Below are 21,650 nucleotides of genomic sequence, written 5' to 3' on the forward strand. Positions count from 1 at the left end.
AGGGCCTGAACCCAATACCGTAACCACGGCGAAAGAGCACACTACCAGGGGAGAAAACTGCAAGGGAGGAGGCAGCAGGTCAGCACAGTAGGTCAGCAGTAGTGACAGCAGGGTTCCCAGTTTTGATCCGTGTCTGTGTCTACCTGCTGCTCCCTCTGTGCTCCGGGTAGGTGCTCCTTTTAAATCCCCTTCACTCTCCCCAAGGCCAGGCTGTAAGCACCGCACTGCAGGACTTCCCACACAGCCACAGAGCGGGCACTGCAGAGAGGCAGGACTAACTCAAGGATGGAGCGGTCCTATCTTGGAGGCTCGAACTGCTGCAGTATAGTACAGAAGCGCATCCCTGCTCTGTTTCAACCCAAACGGAAGCAAAGGAGACCGTGTGTTTAGAGGCATGGATATGACAAAGTTTTAATTTTAAAATCTGTTTTGACCAGCGTTAGCACCTGAAAGGGTGCCCCTACACTTGATGCCACCTCCAAAAGATTGTACATGATTATGCCGGGCTAGAATTAAGGCTAAAAGTCAAAAGTCAGGTCCCCAGTCCCCGTTAGAATCCCTGTGAAACTCCAGGCTGCAGCGACCCTGGGCTCGTTTCCCAGGGACCCTTGGAAATCTTTAAGTGCTACGGCATGTCGGAGGACACTGGCCTCAAGCTTGCTTCTCACATGGAGAGACTGACTACAGAGGTAGATGAGATTCCAGGTCCACCCAGCAGCAGAGAGGCAGGCTCTGTTGAGCGCCAGGGACAGGCCCCAGAGCAAAGCCCACTTGTATCGAAGCCAAGGTGAGGGGCAGACTTGAAGCACCACGTCCCTAAGACAGAAAGGACAACTGCTAGTCTATGCCTGTGACATTGGCTCCTCATCCAGCAGGGCCGCTCTGGTTCTCCATGCTGACTCCCACTGGTCCTTATGAAGGTGATATAGACCCACCCCATCGTGTCTCAACAGGACTGCTGACCATCAGCCACACAACATCTTCTCAAGTGACTCCAGTGCCTTCAGTGGTCTTGCCCACAGCTGCTCAGCAGCAGGAGTCCAGCCTGCCATTCGGGCTTGCTTCCCTGGCAATCAGCTCAGATGTCATGCCTTCTCAGAGCATTACAGGTCAAGCCACAGATTCATGGTCACACCAGCTTAAGAGAAGACACATGCTCATTTTTGTTTTAGGATATACAGAAATATGTGGCTCTCTAAAGTTAATGAATTTCTCTGAATTGTGTACAATGGTTTGGTATCTCTGAAAAAAGTATGAAAAAAATTCTTGTCCATCTTTAGCTTACAGATATGCATGAAACTGTGCTATTCTCCTGGGTGCATGTCAGGATGCAGCAGCCCTGGCAGCATGGTTATCAGGGGACAGAGAACTGAATGCCACCCCGAGAATCTTGGGTGTTTTTGGTGAATTCTATGCTGTAGGCTGCCTGACTCTTCCAGAGCCTGTGAAGAACTGAGGAGACATGAACACTCCTACAGTTAAGTCTGATTCAACACTGAGTTAGAGGAGGGACACCACTGAACACTGAGGTGTAGCTGTGAGAGCGTATGCAACAGGAAGAAAACTACAGCAGCGCTGCTGTGGTTAGTCTAACTGGCTACGCCAGGAGAGGTGTTCTATGGCGCTTGGGAGTGAGACGTGACAAGGTCAAGGGCAGCTGATCTTGGGTGGCCTTGGGCATCCAGATGGCATGAAAGGCAAATGCGCCGTGAGAACCCATACACAGGACTCCGTATCACCAGAGGAAAGACGGACACTAGCTTCCCACTTACATCAAACAAGTACAGTATCAGAAATACACGTTGGTTAAAACCCTGCTAACACAGCACGAACAGAAACACCTCACTGTCACTCCTACAAGTACACACTCCATTACAACTTTAGTTCTTAAAACAAACAGAAAAGTTACTAAAAACACCTATGCCATAGAGATGTATTCGAAAGTCTATACACCTGTTAGTCCAAGGGCATATTTCCCTGGACTCAGTGTGAGCACCATCAGAGGGCAGTGCCTGTGACTGCAACTCAGATACAAATAAAAACTCCACAGGACTTTCAGAGGCCTGGGACTAGCTCAGGATACACTTTAAGCATCTGTGCCAGACATGCTTGTCCTCCAGGGCCTTTTTTTTTTTTTTCCAGATAGCACCAAGTCACCTGGTTACACACAGTATGTTCTGCATTGCTGTACAGGGATGGAATACTCCCATCACAGGATACAGGACATTTAATTAAATGCTTCACAGAGCTTTAAAATAGTGTTAAAATGTTTTCTGCACTTTCATTTTTAAATTTGATATTCTTAACAACAATGACAACCTACTTTAGGACTGCATTCCTCCACCCTAAGAAATGTGCAGGGTAAGTGCTACACCTAACAGTTCTCTGCTTACTCTTGGCTGAAATTCATGAGAGCCACTGGACAGTGAGACCGAGTCCAGTGACAAGAGCTGCCTGCCTACAGCGGTTTTAGTTTCAGTGCAGACTGGCCTGTGCGCTGTGGCGAGAAGCGATCAGAGCAGGGTGCTGGGGAGGTTGCTGCTCTGCCAGCGCAGGCAGGTCGTTTTCGAGTGTTTATATAGGTGGCTGGACTGACTGAACCGTTTGCCACACTTGAGGCAGGCGTACGGCTTTTCTCCTGTGTGGACCCGGATGTGTTTCTTGCAATCCGTCAGAGTCAGGAAGGTTTTACAGCAGATTTTGCAGGCATACTTTCGAGCTCCCTCCACAACCAAGACATTGTGCTCCGATAAGGCCTTCTTGCACTTTGACAAGACATCAGCAGATGCCCTGGTCAACTGAGGAGGGCCAGGCTGGGAGGTGTGGCCATTTTCAAATGAGGTGGCCCCGTTCATCATTAGCTGGGAACTGGCTGAATTTTCAGAGATCTGCGAGCTCCTGACAGAAGTTACCACTGGCATTTTTGGAGCTATTCGTCGGTAATATGGAAAGTTACTGGCCCCTCCTCGTGGGGAACCCATCATGGCCCTGGAGAAGGATGAGTGGAGACCCAAGCCAGACCTGGAAAAATCCATCCCGAATTGTTCTCCTTGGTAGCCTGAGGTCTGCACACAGGGCAGGCCCATCACCTCCTGCATAGGTCTGACGAAGTGGGAGTCTGCAGGCTCACTGAACGGGTTCTCTACATGGGAACCAGGGGCAGAGGAAGGCCCACCTGCTGGCCCAGCCTCTGGACTCAACAGATAAGGGGCCTCGCCCTCGAGCCTACAGTCACTGGTGGTGTTTGGGAGGTTGTCGTCAGTGCTCTGACTTGCACTGAAATTACTCCCCCTGCTCTTGTTGAGAAAATTGGAAATACTAAAAGAGGTCTTATGTTCTAGATTATTCGTGACTTCCAAGATGTGGATGTCCCCGACCCTGTCGGTGCTGGACTGGGGATCGGAAAAGCTCCGGTCACTGCTTTCAGGGCTGAGGTCTATCTTCTCGGCACTGACCACCACTCCTTCCACCTCCACAGACTCACTGCCCTCTGCTTGGGAGGTCACGTCGCTCACTTCATCCTGCGGCTCGGGAGAGCTCAGGGGCTCAGACTTCACCACCACTCTCATGTGCTCCTTCTCCCCGAGGCCAACCTCAGGATTTTCACACTGGAAACTGCCTTTCTCAGCCACGGCCTCTTGTTCAAAACTCGTTTCAACCTGAGTTGCACGAGAGGCCATGTTGCCAGCACTGCCATCTGACTGGCTGGGCACTTGAGCATCTTCTTGGGCACCAAAAGGCCGATCAAACATCATGGCACCGTCTTCCTGGTTGTCAGCCATCCCATCGGGTTTAGGATTATCCACAATTTTCAGAGAATCCGGTGAGAAGAATTCCTCCCGGGAATGAACTCCCGCAGGCCCGCTCTCTGGAGTAACATCTGAAATGGCAGATTCCTCCATGGAGGATCGCAGGCGCTGCCGGGCCCGCTCCTCTACAGACTGTTTGCGCTTGTGAAGGCGTCTCATGGGGAAGGGTGTCCGCTGGTCCAGGCTGCTGCGCATGGATGAGCTCATAGGGGCTGTCGGCTCCTCGGCACTCTGGCTGGAACTGAGGGCTGAGCTCACAATGCTGAGTCCCAGCTGCTGCAGCATAAAAGAGCGCTGCATGCGGGCACTCTGCTCCTGAGCACGCTCACTAGAGGGAGACATGGGGAGCGTCCTTGTCGTCAGGTAATGTTTACATGCCTTAACAACGGAGTTCAGATGCAGGTGAGAGGCTGCCAATAAGACATCCATAACGTTGCTCTCCCCTAGCATGAGGGTGGAGGTATACATCATGTCAATCAGGGCGGCGAAGGCCTCGGCTGTCACCACCTCACTATCTAGCTGGATCATGTTCATGGTCTGATCTCCTTCCGCCACCGAGAACAGTGCTCGGAAATGCGTACTGCATGCTGCCAGCACGGAGCGGTGGGCTTTGAAATGCCTGTTCCCCACTACAATGACACAGTCACACAGCTGCCCATGAAGTCTCTGGTAGTTCAGCTGCTGAAAGATCTGCTCAAAGTGACCAGGAAAATCCATTGTCCTATACAAGACACAAAGGGAAAAAGGGTTAAGACCTAACAAAGCTTAACTCAGAACCCGAACATAGAATGCACTAAGAGAGGTGTGGTAGCCGGGCCATGGAGGTAAAGCCTTTAATCTCAGTACTCAGATCTCTGAGTTCAAGGCCAGCCTGATCTACAAAGTAAAGTAAGTTCCAGGACAGCCAGGGCTACACAGAGAGACCGAGAGACTCTGTCTCAAAAAAAAAAAAAAAAAAAAAGGTTTGTGGGGGGTCAGGGCTGACAAGACGGTTCAGCCAGTTAATATTCCTATACCAAGCCTAACAAACTTAAGTTCCATCCCTGGGTACCACATGGAGGAAGAGGAGAACCAACACCCAAAAGCTGTGCTGTGCCCACTGAACACCCATCAGGGTACAGAGACATATGTACACATACAAATAAGTGCAACTTTAAAGAATGGCTGGCCACATTTGGAGCTTTTGAAGCTTGTGACATCTAATAATGGGCCCGCATATAAGACCCTGTCAACTATGGAGCAAAAGTCAGTTCAGCTCAAGCTCCAGATCCATTAGCCCTTCATGGAACTTGCTTAGAACACTGAGGTCTCTGTTAAAAAAGCCCCACTGAAAGGCTGAATTGCTCCACTGAAATTTGTTAGCATTCAGCATCCCCTAGAACAGTGAATTCCAGCAGCCTTAGCAACCTTAGTGAAAAGGGCAAATCGATAGCAGAGAAGATTACTAGCTATAGAGACGGGAACAGCCTGCAAACATGCACTTCCCTCCCACACCCCGCACTGCAGCCCTGAAGCCAGCACTCTCTTGGAGGTGTTTGGTTTTTAAGGTATAAAGCAGGGCTGGAGAGATGCTCAGCAGTTAAGAGCACTGACTGCTCTTCCAGAGGACCCAGGTTCAATTCCCAGCACCCACATGGTGACTCAAAACCCCTAACTCCAGTTTCAGGGGAATTGATGACCTCCTCTGGCCTCTTTGGCTACTGTACACGTGGTACAAAGACATATGTAGAGGTAAACACTCATATGCATGAAATAAAAATAAATAAAAGCTAAAAAATAAAATAAAATCAGGGCGTACAAAGGTAAATGTACAGCGGTTAATACTGAGCTGGAGCTGGGATGGCAGGACCCAGAGTGTGACAGTTGTGTCCCAGTGTCCTAACTTACAAACTGCTACAAGGACATGGATTACATGGATAGAATGTTTACAGTAATAAATTATACATTATAGCGCCAAAACCAATAGACTGTACCTTAAAAATAACAGAAAATAATAAGGAAGGAAGTGAGGCCACAAATGAGCTTGACCCAAAGCCACGCTTTCAGAAATGACAGGGCACCCACAGCTCTAAGCAAAAGGACTGCTCACAGTGTCACTAACAGCTGATAACATCCGATCATTCTTCCTCTAGGTAGTGTGTTGTTTCTTTTGAAAAGTAGTATTTTTAAAAGATAGGGAAATATTTACCAACAGAACAGTAAATTTACTTTAAATATACTGCAAAGTTTTTATTATAACAAGTTCAAGGAGAAAAAGAAGGGCCCACATGGTCTTTTAATGCTGAGTCTCGACCCAATAAATATCTGCATATTTCTTCAAATTATGTGAAATAAAAACTTGCTTACTTTTATCTAAGAAATGACTACATCTCCTAGGAACACTGTAGCTACCCATTCATGTCAGGTCAGTCTGCCTGACTAGGGTGGGGATCAATAACCCCAGTGAGGCTCTTCTGTGCCCTCCACAGAAACACAGGCCATTTCGTCCTCTCCAGGGGAGAAACCCTGGCCTCGAGGACTGCGATCTGAATGAATTAACTGCTAAGCCTGGGGCACAGACGCACACAGAATACCTAACATGTCGAGTACTACAGATAAAAGGACCAACCAGACAGATCCACACTCTCGGGGAGAAAAGACTAATAAACAAACAACTCTAAGGTACTGCCATGATAAGACGCCACAACAGGCACAAGCACGGGGCTCCCGCCTCTGACAGCCGCGAAGGGGGTCCTGAAGGCTTGCTGGGGAAGAGCTCTTCTAGGGTTGGGTACTGAAGCAGACCCTCCCGAGGGCCCCCAGAGAGTGATGAGAGGAAGAGAAGCTCTGAGTTCAAGTCTGCACACCTCACCTCCACACTCCCACCCACCTCTACCTGCTCAATGACTAACTGTATGAATGGCCAGGTTCAGACTTCCCAGGGAGACTGGACTTTTGTATATGTAGGATAACTGGAAAGCCCAATAAAATACTTAGGTCCCATGTGGCAAAACACATTCATCTCCAAGGACAAGCCATTCACTCCGCTTCCAGTCAGTCAAGGCTTCCTTTCTACTGGGAATGTGAAGGAGCAGCCCACACTGAGAAGAAAACAACCCTCTTAACACAAGGCCAAGCACCAGAGGCTGGAGAGATGATGGCTCCTTGGTTAAAGCACTGGTCGCTCTTCAGGGGACACAGGTGATTCCTAGGTGGCAGCTCCAGCTCCAGGGGATCTGACAGCCTTTTCTGGACTCCACTAACACCAGGCACACATGTGATACAGACATACATGCAGGGGGAATACTCATAACACACAAAATGGAAGAATAGTTCTGATGATCGCAAGTACAAAATAAACAGAACAGTGCCCGGGAACATTTGGAACAAACAAATGATTTAAGGGGAAATTGAGGTCAAAACAAAACAAACATCTATGGTCAATAGCCTCAGATAAGATAGCACATCCATGAAATAAAATATTTTTCTTTCTTTTTTAAAAGATGATTTATTTATCTTATGTGTAAGAGTCTTCTGTCTGCACGGACATCTGTGAACCACATGCATGCCTGGTGCTTGCTGAGGCAGAAGTCATTGGATGGCCTGAACTGGTTGTAAGCCTCCATATGGGTACTGGGCATTGAACCCAGATCTTTTCGAAGACCAACTAGTGCTCTTACTGAATGCCTGTGATGGTATATGACTGTCATCCTAGCACTCAGGAGGCTGAAGCAGGTATGCTGAGAGTTCAAAGCTAGCCCGTGGGGGAGGGGAGAGAAGGGAAAGAGAGGAAAGAAGGGCAAAAGCAGGGAAGGGAGAGAAAGAAAAATTACTGGAAATTCAAAGTGGCAAAGAATATTAAGTTAGTAGAATTGGAAGAAAATGAGCAAATCTCCCAGGTTAAGACAAAGGAGAAACAAAACTGAACAGCAAACAGAAGATTAGCTAATGAAGCCTAACTCTAACCTCAGAAACTCAAAGACAGAAAATGGAAGAGAACAGCGATTCAGAAAACAATGCAGGGTCTGGTTCGTGGCTCAGAAGCTAAGGCACTTTCTGCCAAGAGTTCAGTCCTGGGAGAGAAATGATAACTGCAAGTTGTCCTCTGAGCTGTGTATGCACAAACACACAAATCATCAAGCAATATTATGGAATCTTAAATTAAAAAAAAAAAAAAGAGTGAGTTTGGGATCCAGTGGTGAGGTAGTAGTGACAGATTTATAAAGAATTAGGATAAAATTAGCATTAGACTCTTTCAAAGCAATACTGAAGAGGTTAAAATATAACTCCTTCAAAATTCTCCAATAAAATGATTTCCAACAGAGAACTCCACTCTTAGCCTAGTAATCAATTATGACGGTAAACTAAGGCATTTCAGAGAAGCAAGGACTCACGGGGTATCTCTTATCTCTCACATCTCAGAAAATTACTAACAGATGTACTTAAGCAAGCTGAGAAAACAAAACCAACAAACAACAAAGGAAACAGAAACACCGTAATACCTTGGCAGGAGAGAAGCCATAGAGAGAGGCACTGAAACAACAGAGCCCAAGAATTATAGACTAGAGCCCCCAAAAGATGGATCAATGGTGCCAACAACTACACTTAGCCCTGGGGCTGTTCAATTATGGATACCACACATGCTATGTTTACACCTAACCCTCATGCCAGGGTTCCTAACATGGCTTTGGAAGTCACTGGACCTCTTTAACCTCTGTATCGGTTCCTCTTCCAGTGTGGTCACAGTGGATGCATCTCCTGTCTGTTTTTCTGAATTACTTTTCTCTTTAATTGGCTTACTGGGGACAAGTGGCAGAGCCTAGCTTGATAAGACTGCCAGGTCCCAGGCTCTGACCCTTCAATGTGGATAATAAACACAATAACAAAGAGAAGTCTAAAAAGGATGAACCTCCACATGGCAAGCCAGGTAGTTCAGTCTAGAGCAGTAAGTTAAGTAATCTCTCCAAGGGTTAACAGGGAATGCATAGCTCTGATGTGGCCGAATGTCAAGAACTGAGCAGTTTCACCAAAGAAGATACATCATTGGGAAAAAAAAAAAAAGTATGTAGGCAGCGGGCTGCAGAGCAAACTCTGCTAAGAATATTTGCTGCTCTTCCAGAGGACCCAAAGTCAGTTTCTGCACCCACGTGGCAGCTCACAACTGCCTGTAACTATGACTCCAGAGACCCTGACACAGTCTTCTGACTGTCTAAGGTGCCTCTGTGCTTCCCTTTGCTTTTCATTGAAGTTTGCTTTGGGGTTTATAGGTGCAAATGAGCCATAAGCATAAATAGTTTATACCTAATTTTATTTTATTCCTCATTACAAGATAATAAAAACAATTCTCCTTACTTAAAAAAAGAAAATACAGTATTTTCAAATCGAGGCAGTATCTGGGGGAAAGGCGGCTACTCAGTGCATCACACCATGCTGTTCAACTGTGGACAATATTTGTAGTCATAATATTAGGAGCACCAGCCATATCTGAGACTGGGAGAGTGAGGGTGCCAAATGTGCATGGGAAGTAGGGAGAGAAGCACTGTGATAAAGGTCTTCCCTCTAAGAATGCCATGTGATGGCCTGTCTCAAAAATCGCTGAAATCGAGTTCAGAAGTCAACAGGGGAACACAGCGCAAACATCTGAAAACAGTTGCCTCTGAGGAGTCAGAACGTTGGAGGAAAAAGGGTAGAACAAGGGACTGCTGGTATTTTGTCTCCTAGCTACAAGCCTAGTGGAACTATGGGATTAAAAACAACATATACACAATAATAATATGCATGCTTTTAGTCCCAGCACTCTGGAGTCAGAGAAGCAGGAGGCTTTCATTGAGTTTGAGGTAGCCTGCTCTATATAGTGAGTTCCAGGGCAGCCAGAATTACAGAAAGATCCTGTCTCAAAAAAACAAACAAGCAAGCACCTATCTGCCGGGCAATTGTGGCGAACGCCTTTAATCCCAGCACTCGGGAGGCAGAGGCAGGCAGATTTCTGAGTTCAAGGCCAGCCTGGTCTACAGAGTGAGTTCCAGGATAGCCAGGACTGCACAGAGAAACCCTGTCTCGAAAAACCAAAAAAGAACAAAACAAAACAAAACAAAAAAACCCAAGCACCTATACGTAAAGAGTATGAGTATGAAGGAGGCTTTGCCTCATGCTGCCTTTGTCTGTAATCCCCTCAGCAGACCACACGGGGACTCACATGCAAGAGATTTATGCTACTGGGAGAAGCTGGAACCGAGAAGTAGAAGAGGAAAGCAACAGCAGCCAAGCAAGGTCCAACTTTATGGCAGATTCAGCCTTGGTCTTTTCTAACAGCGGAGGGCTGGAATATTAAAAAAAAAAAAAAGCCTCAGGGGCTGGAGATGGCTCAGTGGTTAAGAGCACCGACTGCTCTTCCAGAGGACTCAGGTTTGATTCCCAGCAACCACATGGTGGCTCATAATCATCTATAATGAGATTCGTGCCCTCTTCTGGCCTACAGGCATACATACAGGCAGGCCACTGTGTACATGAGCTGCAAGGAAGCCCAGTGAAGGTCAGCTGACAGAATCCTTCCAGACATGTAAGCTTGACTTCAAGGTGATTTCAGCCCCAGCAACCATCTGACTCTGCCGGTCACACCCCAAGGATCATTTTGAGCCGAAATAAATCTCTGAGGTGAGTATCCCAAATGGTAGGAAACATGTTAACATTTTGTCCCACATCAACATTCAACTAGTATCTCTAAAAGGCTCTTTTGGTCAGTCAGTCAGTCTGTCTGTCTGTCTACTATATCTTTGGAGGAAACTGCTTTCTACCTACTCCCCACCCCCCTTTTTGGACAGTTTCATGTAGCTATCTTCTCACCCAAGAATGACCTCAAACTTCTGCCACTCCTGCCTCTACCTCCAGAATGCTGGGATTAAGGTACATGATTTCAGGACTCAAACCTGGGGCTTTGTGGATGCTATGCAAGTACTCTACCGACTGAGCTACATCCAGCCCTTTCCTACCCACTCAGGATCCAAGTAGTAAAGGTCATACTGCCCAAGGTTCTCACAGGCGATGGAGAGTGGCCTGACCAACTTGATACCCTCCGCACAGAGGAGTTACAACGACCCCAGCCACACTAGTTAAAGCCTGCTCTATGAACTTTTAATTGATGCTACCATGGATGCCGTTTGTACCCAGATTACAAAGTGTGAGGGGATTTAAGTCTATCATTGAAGGTAGCCATTTTTAACAACTGGAGAATGAGACCAAAGCAAGAAAAAGCAGGGTTCAAAGAATACATCCTAAAGATATCAAAACCCCAAGACCCAATCATGACTAAAGCTGGTATCATCATAGAACTTCTTGATTTCAGGAGCCAATGACTTCTCCTTTTACCTTAGCCTACCAATGTGCTTTTTTTCATTACTAGAATGAAATATACAAGCTTACATATAAAACACCTCTGGTCAAAGCTCTGCCAGCTATCTCACCTCATGACAGATGGCATCACAACGGTAAGAATAAAGCAAGAGGAAGAGATCATAGGAAGCCAGAGAGCCCAACATCTTAACGTGACAACTCTTGTACCAAGCTTCCAAACTACGAATCTCTAGGCAACATATTTAAGCCACAACCAAACTACAGTACTTGGCTTATGTTAGATTTTTGCTATGATGAGGTTCAAATTACATTTCCCAGAAATATCTAAGAAACAGCTATTTAGCACTGTTTTGGCGGGAGGCTGCAAAGATCAATCACAAGCTGCTCAATCCTCCATAGGACCCCAGTGTGATTCCCAGTACCCACATAGCAGCTAGCAACCCTTCGTAATTCCAGTTCCAGGAGCCTGCTGCCTCCTCTGGCCTTCTTGGGAACCAGGCAACACACATGGTACACAGATGGACATAAAGGCAATACATGAGTATACAGATAAAACAGAAATCAATTCAAAAACTCTTTTTAAAGCCAGGTGCAATGGAGCACATCTGTAATCTCAACTCTCAGGAGGATGAGACAGATGGACACCAAGTTTGATGCCAGAGTATACTAAAAAGTGAGTTTCAGACCAGCCTGGCCTACATAGCAAGACACTGGCTCCATATTCATATGACCATAACTTTTTGGATAAAAGAGGTATTCTTAAAATCCCCTTAGTTTGTAAGATATAAAATTTGCTACTCTATGTTCTGTAACTGGATATCAAGATCATTGTTATTTAAAACTATTAAGCAACTCTACAAGAATTTGAGGTCCAGTCTAAAAGCTTTAAGGGACTGACTGGTAGCTTAGTGGTTAAGAGTGCTTGCTGCTTTTACAGAGGACCGAAGCTTGTTCCTCGCCATCACACTGGGCAGCTCACAGCCACCAAACCTCCAGCTCCAAGGGATCTATGCCTTCTTTGAGCTCAGCAGGACTAAACATGCATATATATGAATAAAAGTAAATCTTAAAAAGTACAAATAAAAAATAAAAGTTGTATGTGAGCTCTCACTGAGAAGGCAGGAGTTTTACCCACAAGAGGCCTGTCTAAAATCTTCAAATAAGGTGTGTGTAAGGGGGGGGGGCACTAATGTTTCCTAAATAGACTTCAAAAATGATCCACTATGGGTCTATATGGCTGGAGGTACAGCAAACAATCTATTGCTTGGTACCTCTAACCCACAGTAGGTGTTCAGTACAATTATTATCTAAAAAACAGATTTTCAGTAATGTCTAAACTAAGTATAATGAAGATACATTAACACCACTGCTCAGGATATCAGAGTGACTACTAAAAAAAAAAATGGCCATTTTCTCTTCAGATTGACTTGCTTAATAATGTTCTACTTAGTCCAATAAAATATTTGCTATATCGTAGGGGAACAAGCCAGCTAGTGATACACTTAAAACTATTTCATTTATATAGTGGCATACAAGCTTTTCAATAACATACCTAATTCATAAAGAAGAGCACAACCACATTCAAATATTATCTACCACCATAACAAGTGATCTCCTGCTGTCAACCAACCAAAGTTAAGTATAGGATGCATCTTAACATTCTAAGGAATTTAGTTTGTTTCTAGAGATAGGGTTTCTCTATGTAGCACCCTGGCTGGCCTCGATCTCAAGAGATCTGCCTACCTCTGCCTCCCTAGTGCTGAGATTAACCAAGCCAACACCATGGAATTCTTAACATTTACTGTAGAGATGGGCAAAATCCTGTCAGGAAAAGAACTAAAGAGCACCTTTCCTCCATTTTTATAGAGAAGATATAGGTGTAAATCATTATTAGAGAAGAAAACTAGGGAAGTTTCACTGGGCAGACAAGGCTTTTTTTTTTTTTTTGCAATAGGAAGTAGAGGTGGGGTTTTGAGATGGGATTTCTCTGTGGCACTGGCTGATCCTGGAACTCACTCTATTGATAGGCTGGCCTCTAAACTCAGAGAGCTGCCTGACTCTGCCTTCAGAGTGCTGGGACTAAAGGCATGTACCACCAGTGCTGGCTAGCCAGTGACTCCTGTCTCCGTCTCTCCAGTGCTGGGTGACAGCCATGTGTGTCACACTAGCTTTTGTTTTAATGTGAGTTCTTGGGATGAGACTAAGTCCAACACTTGCATGGCAAGCACTGTACAGACAGAGCTATATGCCTAGCTAGTACCACCGAATTATTTTTTGACTGTTTTAACATGTTCAAGATAATATGTTGTGGAACACAGATTTACACAGTAGAGTGCTAATACTCAAGTCACAGGCAAGTAGTAAGAATGAGACATATAACTGGGTGCTTTACAAAGTGGGAGGCGTATGTGTAACAGGTAAAACTGGAAAACACAAAGGTGATCTCCAGTTTCTCACAACATGGACAATGGTATGAATTTGTAGAAACAGATACGAGCATGCTACCTTCCAACATTTAGCGGCAAAGAGTGACCTAGGTGTGAGATTGAAAAGCGGTGGCGCACGCCTTTAATCCCAGCACTTGGGAGGCAGAGGCAGGCGGATTTCTGAGTTCAAGACCAGCCTGATCTACAAAGTGAGTTCCAGGACAGCCAGGGCTACACAGAGAAACCCTGTCTCAAAAAAAGAATAAAGGTTCCATTCCCAGCAGCCACAGACTCAAAAGTGTCTAACTCTCAAGTTCCAGTGGGCCCAACACCCTTTCCTGGCCTCTTCATACATGTAGTACATAGACATACATATAAGCAAAACAGCCACACATATAAAATAGAAACAAGTCTAATTAAGAAGTAGGGCTGAGGAACTTGCTCAGTGATTACCAGAACTTGTTGCTCTTCTACAGGACCTGGACTTGATTCCCAGCATCCACATGGTGGCCCATAAATCTCCTGTATATCCAATTCCAGGGGATCCAACTTCTTCCCTCCTTAGGCCCGGCTCACTCTGTAGACTAGGCTGGCCTTGAACTCAGAGATCTGCCTGCCTGGTTCCCGAGTGCTGGGATTAAAGGTGTGTATCGCTTCCCCTTGCGAGAATATTATTTCTGAATGGGGGTTTGGGTGACATTTTCTGACAAAGAAAGTAATGTCTAAGCACTGGGGGCAAGGACATTTATAAAGCTGGCAAATAGGCTTAACTGGTTCCATTCTGTCCTTCTCTAACTTTTGTCCTCCTAGGTTTCTGTTCTGCAGTTACCTTGGATTCTAGGAATAATATGACAGATAGAAAAAAAAAATTGTCTTTAGGACAGAGAAATGGAACTAATCCTATCCATGCTAAACCTAGCTGGAAAAGGTCTCCCAGTCCCAAATGGGAACAAACCACCCCGAGATTAGCTCTCCTAAAGCTTATGGGAAGCAGATGTGCATGCTGACAGGGCAGCTGCTGTTCTAGACCCACTTCCAGGAACCAGAACAAGGACAATGGCCAGCCAGACCACTGGCCTGACCAAGGTGACCTGCTCTGTCAGCTGAGCAAACTTTCAGTCTCTGCTTGTTTCCCTTTCCTACAAAATCTCAAGTTCTTGTCAGCTGATACAAGACATATCTGAGATTACTGAGCCTGGCTGCCCTCCCCGATGTGGTCACCTGATTAATGCTGCTTTCCCACCCTTCGACAAGGCTCTGCTTGGTTGGCAGGTTGGGCGAGCTGGGACTGGTCTACTGGGACTTCTAAAGGACCTTTGCCCTGAATCTTTAGTAATAGTCTCTTACCAGTAGAAAAGATAGGAGAGAAAAAGTTAATTTCTTATACTGAGTTTGCTTTTAAAGCAGTATGAGCCACTTAAAATTGACAATGATCAGGATTTGACCATGCTGAGCTGCTTTCGACCTTCTTTCTATTCAATAACGAATATAATGTATGTCGAAGTAGATGTGTTTTGTGTGTGTGTGTGTGTGTGTGTGTGTGTGTTTAGTCTTTTTGGGAGGAAGAAACAGCAGGCTTCATCTCCTTGTCATTCTTCCTTGACCTCCTTGTAGTAGAAATTAAACGGGATAACAAAAGGTGAATGCCTTGCAATTTTAGAGAAAGATGATGTTGAGCTAATTTAAAATCATGACTGAATAATTAAGATGCACTGAAAAATCAATTATACCATGTTAACAATATCATATACAGGGGCAAAACAGGAAGCAATTCACTCTAATCATTTTAATTTGAAAAGCTTACTATAAAGGATTTGTAAACCCACTTATTGAATATAAAAAGTAACAGATTATCATGTATAATTTCCAAAAGGCACACCATCATTTAATCATTCATTAAAGTTTGCAAAACAAATAGTTTGTTAATTTCCATTTATATAAGGAAGAGCCTCACTCCTAGTCAGTTCTTCTCAGTAACAAACTTCCTCAAGAGCATAAAGGCAAATCTGTAAAACTCACTCATTACAATTAGAGTGAAATAACTGAGGATGGGTCTTCTAATTGCACCACATTTTATTAAGTCTAAAATGCCAGTGGTTATAAGCCGAATTATTTTGTGTAACACCAGAGAAGATGGAAAGAAAGCTGTCATTTTTGTTTGTTTTGAGACAGGGTCTCCTGACCCAGCATCCAGAGTCCTGGAATTGAAGGTGTAAGCCCGAATATAAATATTATCAATTAAGCTATAATATGCTTACTTATGCCACTCATCTTCAAAAGAATTTAATAAAATTAGTTTCAGGGCTAGAGAGATGTCTCAGCAGTTAAAGAGCATTGACTGCCCTTCCAGAGGACCCAAGATCAAATCCTAGCATGGCAGCTCATGACTGCCTGTAACTCCAGTTTCAGGGGACTTCACACCTTCACACAGACATATATGCAGGCAAAACATTAATGCACTTAAAATATTGTCTTAGGGTTTTACTGCTGTGAACAGACACCATGACCAAGGCAAGTCTTATAAAAAACATTTAATTGGGGCTGGCTTACGGGTTCAGAGGTTCAGTCCATTATCATCAAGGTGGGAGCATGGCAGTATCCAGGCAGGCATGGCACAGGCAGAGCTGAGAGTTCTATGTCTTCATCTAAAGGCTGCTAGTGGAAGACTGACTTCCAGGCAACTAGGATGAGAGTCTTAAACCCACACTCACAGTGACACACCTACTCCAATCAGGCCACACCTCCAGATGGTGCCACTCCCTGGTCCGAGAATATACAAACCATCACATTCCACTCCCTGGCCCTCATAGACTTGTTCAAAAACATGAGTCTAAACATAGCATAAGGCAAAATGCATTTAGTCCAATTTTCGAAGTCCTCATAGTCTATAGCAGTCTCAGCAATGTTAAAAGTCCAAAGTTCAAGGTCTCTTCTGAGATTCATCTAATTAATTAACTGTAATCCCCAAAGCAAGGCAGGAAATCAGCTGGGCAAACTCCAAACTCTGCATCTCCAAGGATGATGTCAAAGCAGTCTTTAGAACTCCACTCCTTTTTCATCTTTGTTGACTGCAACAAACTGCTTTCTCCTGGGCTGGTTCCACTCCGTTAGCAGCTTTCCTCAGCATGTATCCCATGGCTCTGGCATCTTTAACATCTTTGAGTCTCCAAGGCAATTTCAATGTTACAGCTTCTTGTTTCAGTGTCTGGGATTCCACTTGATCTTTTGGACTCCTCCTAAGGGCTGGCATCTCTTCTCCAGCTCTGCCCTCTGTAGCACTCTAAGCTCAGGTTGATCCACTCCACTATGGCTGCTGTTCTTGGTGATCATCCCATGGTACTGACATCTCCAATACACTGGGGTGTTCTACTTCAACTAGGCTTCACCAATAGCCTCTCATAGGCTCTCTTCATGGTGCCAAGCCTCAAATCCTTTGCATGACCCCTTCGGTCCTGGGCCACCAACTACAGCTGAGGCTATACCTTCTCCAATGGCCTTCCATGACCTTTCACAATGCCAAGCTTCAGCTGTTCTTCATGATACCTTTATGCCTTCAAAACCAGTACCACCTGGGTGATTCTTACACATTACCAAGTCCAGCTGTAGCACGAGGTACAACCTTGGCTATCTCTGGAACACAGCTTCTCTGTGCTCCCAGAAAACACTTCCCAGAAGAGTTCACCTCAGTGATGCTGGTCTCTTCTCAATCACTGCTAATTTCTTAGCTCCAGCTAACCAGCATCAAATTGTCCCAATAGTTCCTTCCATTTTTAACTGTAGAGCCAGAGCCACATGGCAGAAGCTGCTGAGTTCTGCTGCTTGCACGAGTTAGAACACTTGTACTATTACATTGTCACTGGCTTTATGTTTTCCAAACCATTCACTGCCTAAGCTTGGCTATCCTGGATCTTGCTCTATAGATTGACCTTGAATGCAGAGATCAGCATGCCTGTCTCCTGGGATTAAAGGTGTGTACCACCATGCCTGGATCTTAATTTAGCTAGATAGAATCTTGCCCCAAGGTCCCACTCCCTTAATCTGTTATCTCCTAGAACACAGGATTTTGCTTCATTTCACTTCCTGGTATGTATGCCTTTAATACTCGAACCATATAATTTATATTTTTCCTTTCTAAGCTTGCTATGCTTGTTCAAACTTCTCTTCATAAGACTTAACCAGAGAACAAAGTCTTTGCTGGGCTTTTTTGAAACTTCCTTTGTCAATGCAATTAATCTGAGTCTCTTCACCTTAGCCTCAGGCACTTTTCAGACAAGGGCAAAAAGTAGCCACATTCTTCACCAAAATACCACAAAAACTGTCTTTATGACCACATTCTGAAATTCTTCTCCTTTGAAATCTCTTGGGCCAGGTCAACACAGTTCAAATTACTCCCAGCAACAAAGTCTTCCATATTCCTACTAGGATGACCCATTAAGCCCCATTTAAAGCAGTCCACTGTGTTCCAAATCCAAAGTCCCAAAATCCACATTCTTTCAAATAAAAGCATGGTCAGCCCTATCACAGCAATACCCCACTCCTGTTACCAACTTCTGTCTTAGGGTTTTACTGCTGTGAACAGACACCATGACCAAGGCAAGTCTTATAAAAAACAACATTTAATTGGGGCTGGCTTACAGGTTCAGAGGTTCAGTCCATTATCATCAAGGTGGGAGCATGGCAGTATCCAGGCAGGCATGGCGCAGGAGGAGCTGAGAGTTCTATGTCTTCATTCAAAAGCTGCTAGTGGAAGACTGACTTCCAGGCAACTAGGATGAGAGTCTTAAGCCCACACCCACAGTGACACACCTACTCCAACCAGGCCACACCTCCAGATGGTGCCACTCCCTGGTCCGAAAATATACAAACCATCATAAATATAAACAAATTACTTTTTTTGTTTTGGTTTTTTTGAGACAGGGTTTCTCTGTATAGCCCTGGCTGTCCTGGAGCTCACTCTGTAGACCAGGCTGGCCTCGAACTCAGAAATCTGCCTGCCTCTGCCTCCTGAGTGCTGGGATTAAAGGCGTGTGCCACCACGCCCAGCTAACAAATTACTTTTTAAACTTAAGTTTTAGAATTGAACTACTAGAACCATAACGTATTCAAGTATGATAGGAGATCAAAAGGAAAGTTATCTACAGATAAAATAAACTGGAATACTAAGATCCTATCATCTTTTCTATGTTACAATCAAGTCAGTACTCCAACATAATTCCTAGTCTGTTTGGGCCAGTAACAAAAGCTTTTGAAAACATTTCCTTCAGTTGTTGAGATCTTTTGGTGCCACTTCTAGGACTTTGGCATTTTTCACTGGGATCCGACCAGGAAGTAGGCTCAGATAAGAATATCAGAAACAGTGACCATGGGGCTTTGCTGACTGCTTTGCTTGATTACCACCTTGCGTGATCTCTTTGCTTACTACTTCGCTTTATTCCTTTGTCTTTGATCTAAGAACTGACCATGTGTCTGGATGAGCCTAGAATGATATAAAAGCAGGCTGGGAAAAAGATAAAGCCGCTTCAGCCTCGCCGACTGACTGAGCTGGCTTGGTCGTTCAGCTGCCTGCAAGTCTGTCTATGCACCATGTGCATGGGGAGGCCAGAAGAGGTGTGAGATCCCTTGGGACTGGAGTTACAAATGTGAGCTACCATGTGGGTGCTGGCATCAAAAGAAGACCAGGTACTGCCCTTAACCACTGAGCCATCTCTCCAGTTGCCATAATAAAAACTTTTTAGCCACAAGAACGATACCTAAAACCCCAAGGCATGCCCAGGAAACAGTAAGGAGCAGGAATTCTAAGCGTCTGGTCTTTAAGCATAGGAAGTCACCTTAGACAGACAGTGTGGTGCTGCTCGCACCCCATCCCACCTGCCACACCGAGGGAGTCAGCAGATAGCATCCCTGTTAATAAAGGGCAGGTGCAGTCAGCACACATGCTCACAACTAACACAAGGAAAACGCATTTACAGCTAATTTACATTCTGAGAAATCAGCTGAGTTGCAAGTTAACATGGAAGCTGTATTTTGGGTTCTTTTTTTCCCCCTTTCTTAGGAAAACTGGAGGCTGACTCAGGAGTCTATCAGCACGGAGGCACCGTCTGCCGCTCACTCAGCACAGGATTTTTAATAGGATGGAACTAATGTTAAGAACTTTAAATACTAAAAAGTGCATTTTGCTGTCCAAATAATTTTTTAAAAAATTCTAATTAAATTTAATTCTAATTGGATAGTCTAGAGTAGTCTCTTCTGAACACACTGACCCTTAAAATTAGGGAAACACCCCTTCTTTAAAATGCTTTTCCCCAAAATCTCATTACTCATCAATTCAGCAGAATTCTGCTGGAAACACATCTAGAATAAAAAACGGCCAGCACCCCAGCAGACAAAAAAAAAGTTTTGTTTTCACCCAACTTTTAGGGAAGGGGGAAAAAAAAGCAAATCTTCCGAAAACAGACTTCTCACAAAGTCCTACTTCCATTTACTTAGCAAAACCCCAGTGCCCAGAATGAGCCCTCGATCTATTGACCTTACCTGGCGGGTCACCAAGGCTGCAGCAGAGGCCAGCTCTGTCTCTCCTCTTCCCAAGCTCGCTGAGATTTCCAGAAGGGTTAAAGTGGCCTTCCTTTAGCTTGCAAGCTTTTCTCTTAACACTCTCTTTTGCCCATCTCCTTTCCCCTACCCAGTAAGCCTTTAGCTTACTGCCAACCACGAGACTTTTCAGAAAATGAAAGCAAAAATCTCTAGCAAACTAACGAAGTGCCCGGTCCACTTTTTAAAACCATATAAAGTACACATGTCATACAAAGACAAATCACGAACGAGTAAGGCACAGTATTCCCTTCAATCTCTAAAAACCTAAATGTATGTAAATTCAACTCAGCAGTACAAGAACATATTTTGGAAATGTTTTTCTTTCAGTCCTTGAAAATTGCGAATTTTATTAATTTTAATTACCTAGACTCAGATCACGCTACTAAGGTAATCAAGAGTCTTTGACCCAAAAATTTTCCTCCAAAAATAAAAATAACCAAAATGTGGTTCCTACAGTGTTCGCCACGATGCTCGGACGCAGACTGACCATAGTAAGTGGCACTTTAGAAAAACAAAACAAAGCAGAAACCCTTAAACCGCTCCCTTATTTCTACTGTTGTTTATGTGCTAAGCAGTCGGTCCTCCAGGGGAAGATGGGACCGCTGTCTCTTACCACCGCACCCCACAGCTCCTCGCACGAAGCCTGGAAGAAGTGGCCATTCAATAAATGCCTACTAAACACTTTTGTCTAACAAGTTGGGGCATTCCCAAACGCTGACTCCACCCCTGTCGTCGGCCGCTGGCTCCCGAATCCAGACAGCTTATGGCCTTGCTCTGATGAAACGAAACCTCATCGCTCAGGAGGACCCAGGGCAGGATCAAGAGAGCCACTCGCCTCCATCCCGCAGGGCAGCCGCTCCTCGGCTCATCCCGCTAGGATGCAGATCCCGAGCGCGGGTTCCCACAGCATCCCGAGAGGCTCCATGTCCAGCAGCAGATCTGCAGGGCACTAGTCCCTGCCCACCCCGCACCGACAGCCGGGCGTCGGGACACAGGGGACGCCTGCGCACAAGAACTGAGCTACCACCCTCCTGGCCCCACCGAGGCGAAGGGTAACAATACCCCTCAGCAGTAAGACAGGGTGGACAGGCGGCCCCGGAACGGCTGCGCGCTCCCCGATGCCTCGGCGCGCTCCCGGTGCACAACCGCCTGCACGTGAGCGCGCCCCGCGCGCGCGCGCCCAGGCCACTCTAGCTGATAGGGTCGCCTCACCTGAGCCGGGCTCCGCCCCCCTTCTCCTCGCAGGAGGAGGCGGTGGCCCTCCTCCGCTCGGACCGACCCTGAGGAAGGAGGCGGGAAGGTCCAGACTGGCTTCCCCGGCTGTGACTTCCGCCCGCCCCGCCCCTCGCTCCCGGCTCCTTCAGCCCGTTCGCGCGGTTCTTTGAGGACCCGGCGGAGGCCTACAGTAAACGGATGTGAGGTACCCATGTCACCGCCTCCACAGGCCTCCAATGGCCAATCATCAGGAGGGCGGGGCCACAGTAGGAGTGACGTT

General features: G+C 45.6%; 1 protein-coding gene across 3 annotated transcripts; it reads right to left on the reverse strand.

The window, feature by feature from the left end:
- Positions 1–385: 385 nt before the first annotated feature.
- On the reverse strand, positions 386–21,556 carry Zbtb5 (zinc finger and BTB domain containing 5). 3 transcript variants are annotated; one of them, NM_173399.3, is made up of 2 exons: positions 21,368–21,556; positions 386–4,530 (listed from the first exon to the last, which is right to left on the reverse strand). In NM_173399.3, exon 2 carries the CDS (start codon positions 4,524–4,526, stop codon positions 2,514–2,516), a length of 2,013 nt encoding a protein of 670 aa, NP_775575.2. In that variant the 5' UTR covers positions 4,527–4,530; positions 21,368–21,556; the 3' UTR covers positions 386–2,513. The 3 variants fall into 3 exon arrangements, with proteins under 3 accessions (NP_775575.2, NP_001156755.1, NP_001156756.1); NM_001163283.1 differs by having other exon boundaries at positions 20,991–21,556; NM_001163284.1 differs by having other exon boundaries at positions 20,096–21,556.
- Between the last annotated feature and the right edge of the window lie 94 nt (positions 21,557–21,650).

The sequence above is a fragment of the Mus musculus genome, chromosome 4 (assembly GCF_000001635.26).
Source record: "Mus musculus strain C57BL/6J chromosome 4, GRCm38.p6 C57BL/6J".
Lineage (NCBI taxonomy): Eukaryota > Metazoa > Chordata > Mammalia > Rodentia > Muridae > Mus > Mus musculus.

Coding starts and splice junctions, on each gene's coding strand:
- Zbtb5 (NM_173399.3), bottom strand. CDS start 4,526: ATGGATTTTCCTGGTCACTTTGAGCAGATCTTTCAGCAGCTGAACTAC.